Below are 4,218 nucleotides of genomic sequence, written 5' to 3'. Positions count from 1 at the left end.
TGAGGTGGATTGATTCAGTGACTGGGGTAATCGGGATGGGTGTGTCAGAGGCAATGCAATTGGCACAGGATAGAGCAGGGTTTAGGGCTGTTGTACACAGGGTCGCTATGAGTCGCAGGCAACTTGACAGCACATAACAACAACAACAACAAGGGTATAGAAACAAAGCTGACAAGACTCTCCAGCCTTATGAAATTGTTATTATAATAGTTGAAAGAGACAATAAAGTAGACATAAAAAATAACAACCATGTTAAAGAGAAAAATAAAAAACAGAAAGTTTGGATATAGAGTTTTGAGAAAGAATTCTTGAAATGGCAGATCTTTGGCCAGTTAAAGAATTGACTGACTTTTTCTGAACAAAGTTTGTGTAGATGAGAGAGAGAGAGAGAGAGAGCGCACCTGTGTAGAAGGGGCAAGGGAGCAGGTGAACATTTTATAACATTTGGGAGGACAGTCTCCTAGACACAAATAACTAAAAGTACAAAGGTCAAGAAGTGTGGGAAGTACCAACTAGGTGTTTCAGATCTACCAGCTACCTGGTAAATGATATTATCATGTGTTTGGAATGAGTTTTTGCTTTGAAAGTTAAGTCGGCATTAACATATAAAATGAGTAATGACTGTGTTAATAGAGAACATGCTCTTTTGTACATTGTTATTATTTGCATAGGTTGTTTTTGGTTTTAAATCTTTTTTTCCTATTAACTGTGTAAGTTAAATCTACCTAATATGTTCACTTTTATTCAGCCTTTGTCAAGAGAATACCATTATGGCAACAATTTTGGTTACATAGTGGCATTTAAGCCATTTGATGGAGAAGAATGGAAAAAAGTTACAGTCACTAATCCAGACACTGGTCGCTATGTCCATAAAGATGAGACCATGCGCCCGTCCACTGCATTCCAGGTGAAAGTTAAGGCCTTCAACAACAAAGGTGATGGACCATACAGTCTTACGGCAGTCATTAATTCTGCACAAGATGGTAGGTAGCATGTACAGTTTACTACAAATTCCGCAGCATACACATTTGTTGGTAAAATTTATCTTTTAACGTAAAATTTGTGTACTTAAAACATTTAGCTAGATATTTTCAGTTTGTTACAAAAGAATACTAGGATTTGATTGAAAGGACTCTTGTTATGTGCCATTGAACCGACTGCAACTTATCGCAGCTCTATGAACAGCAGATATGAACCCTGCCCTATCATGTCCCATCCTCACCATCTCTAACCATTGCTAGAGCATTGTTACAGTCACTGTATCAATCCATCTTGTTACGGATTGTCTTCTCGTAGACTGACTCTCCACCTTTCCAGACATAATGTCCTTCTCCAGGGACTGACTTCTCCTATCAACATGCCCAGAGTCCCTTTAGGCAAAGGAGGGAGAGAGAAAGAAACATAATCAGCAAACTAGGTGCAATTAATCAAAGGAATGAAAGGGAAAACTCTTTAGGGATAAAATAATATTAATATTGATTTTTCTTTCTTTTTATCTAGAAATTTTAATTGAATTTTCCATGTTTATAAGACTTTATGCATTTTTGTTCAATATTATATGATTTTAAATTGGATATAATTATAATTCCTGTTTCTATGACTTAATATATTTGTTACTGTGATTTTAGTACATATTTCTGGTAAAAATAGGAGACCTTCTTTTATCACTTCAGTAATTTTCAATAAATAAATAATGGCTAAACAATTTTTTTATTTGTTCTCTTACCAAACACCTTAACCCTTATCAGTCAATAATGTGTTCCATTTAAAAGTTTTGTAAGAAAATTATTTTACATTCACCTGTCTTTAAAGCTGCAAAACTTTCCTAATTATAAAAAGCATTAATTACAAATTCAATAGAAAGCAATGCAGAATTGTATTTCTTAATATACTCTTTAATGAGTTATAGGAATAAATTTTGTTAATGTAGAATGCTTAAAAATTGTGTATTTCTCAAATTTATATATCTTAACCACAAATAATTTTAAGACCAACTCTTATAACTCCTTTTACTTGGAAAGGTTCATATTTCATAGTATGCTGTCAAAGGTCTTTAGTGGAACATGGGAAAATTCATTTGGAAGTGACTTCTGCAATGAAGACTATGGAATATTTGCTACTATTATTGCTGCTTATGCCAAATGCTATGTTGGATACTTTATGTATGTTGTTCTTAAGAAAGAGGAATTATTGGTCTTAATATAGTGAAACTTAAGACTTTAAACTGTCATAAACAGCTAAGTAGAAGAGACTTAAATTCAGGGCAAATTCCAAGCTATTACCTTTCACCATCATTATGCATTAGAAATGGAGTCAAGTGAAACAAAATATATTTTAGCTTATGTTTGGGTCTCCTTTGTAGCTCATGACAGCTACCATACTTTTAATTATTGCATGCTCATTTAGATAATTGAGGTCTAAAAGCAGTCTTAAATGGGATATTTTCATTTTCCTAGAAAACTGAATTTTAATGAGCAATGAGCTACATCTATCTGTAGATTTTGGTGTGCAACCTTAAATTCAGAACATTTCAATTAGCAATTAGTGCTTTTTTGTTTAATTTGTTCACTCAATAACCTAAACATATGGTGGGAATAATATAGATCTGGCTTTAATATAATGTCACTCTGTCTATATAATCTAAAGATAATTCCTTAGTCTTTCTTGGATTTGGTTGTTTTATCAACATGATGACTGGACTGATTATGTTTTTAGTTCTAAACTCATCTTTTATATTTCTAATTGTACAAGACACCAAGAGAAGTACAGAAATGTTCTGGGGTTGTTTAAGGATTTGAAGAATTCATAATACTTCAGTTATTTCTCTAACACAGGTCTATTTATTGATTTCCATAGAACAGGACTACTGAGTAGTTATTAACAGTATTTTGAATGCACCAATATGTTTTCACTAATGCAATGGCAATATCCCCAAATGAGAGACTTCAGTACTTGAGAGACAAGTTTTGTTCCCAAATATATTCTGGAAATTTTTACACATCTCAAAACCTGAGTTTAAATCTATATGGAAATAGAGAGTCTGTGAATATATATTAAATATAGAGAAAGTAAAATGTACCAAATCAAATTTATAATCAGTAGGATCATCCTGAGTGATAAATAATGCATATTCATTCACCAGAATACAATTACATGATCCAGTTTTAATAATTTGAACAATATTTAGTACATTATTCAGAGAAAAAGGACATAAAAATCTTCTACAAGTTATCCTCTTACCCCATATATCTATATTTTCTTGTTATTTTATTTGACATGCCTGTCATCTATTTAGTTATGACCATTTGTGCTTAATAATATTTCTTTCTTAAATGCTTCAGTAACTCATAAAAGCTGCTTGTACCAAAGCTTGTGTGAATGTTAATCATGCCCTCTCCTGCTAAGAAGTCAATCTTATTGCCACATACTTGTTTTGGTTTAGAAAAGTATCCTTATATATAGAACATTTAAAATGTAAAAGTAGGATTATAGTGTGCTAATGAAAGGGAAAAAAATGTTTACCCCTGCTGCAAGTTTCTTTAGTGTCTTTGTATAAATTTCATTAAGGATGTAATTTTTTTCCCTCCTGAACAGAGTCCTTTTTGATACATATTTGACTTGATGCCCAGTTGCAAGATTAGATGTATAAAAGCTTTCTTGAGCACAAGTAGAGGTAGATATCACAATTTATTTAAAAGGATTTTAAAAAGGAAAGAAACCCCATAGCTTAATAAAAACTATGAAATTTTTAATTAATAATTGCTATTCATTGTTATTTCACATAACTGGCAAGTGAGAAAACTGGTTGTAATAAGCAATTTTCTGTAATTAAATACTTAACTTTCTATGTTGATATTATAGGGTTGATAAGCTAAATATTTTAAATTTTAATGCACATAAATAATCTTTCTTAAATAATTTGGAAGAAATTTACAGTATAGATCTAATTCACAGGAAGATAAATTCATTAAATTCTCTGTATTTCCATATTCAGAGTTTTTGTTTGTTGTGTGAATGTAAGTATATTTATGTCAATGTGTGCATGCGATATTATATATGATATATATGCTATATAATATGACACAACCCTGCTTCCTGAAACTGAAGAGGACCTGAAGTGCCTGCTGCAGAGTGTCAAGGACTGCAGCCTACAATATGGATTGAGGCTCAATGTCAAGAAGACAAAGATTCTCACCATTGGAACAATTGGCAGCATCA

At 32.1% G+C, this 4,218-nt stretch overlaps 1 protein-coding gene across 2 annotated transcripts in view; it reads left to right on the top strand.

The window, feature by feature from the left end:
• Positions 1-4,218, top strand: part of CNTN1 (contactin 1) — a 241,776-nt gene that overhangs the window by 172,868 nt on the left and 64,690 nt on the right. For both annotated transcript variants that reach the window (XM_006888198.1, XM_006888197.1), the window contains one exon: positions 749-983. In XM_006888198.1, the coding sequence (XP_006888260.1) occupies positions 749-983 (235 nt within the window). The remainder of the gene's footprint in view (positions 1-748; positions 984-4,218) is intronic.

The sequence above is a fragment of the Elephantulus edwardii genome, unplaced genomic scaffold (assembly GCF_000299155.1).
Source record: "Elephantulus edwardii isolate Elephantulus edwardi_28Jun2011 unplaced genomic scaffold, EleEdw1.0 scaffold00065, whole genome shotgun sequence".
In the NCBI taxonomy this organism is placed as follows: domain Eukaryota; kingdom Metazoa; phylum Chordata; class Mammalia; order Macroscelidea; family Macroscelididae; genus Elephantulus; species Elephantulus edwardii.
Note: the sequence above shows the minus strand (reverse complement) of the source record. Positions and strands in the feature narration are given on the sequence as shown.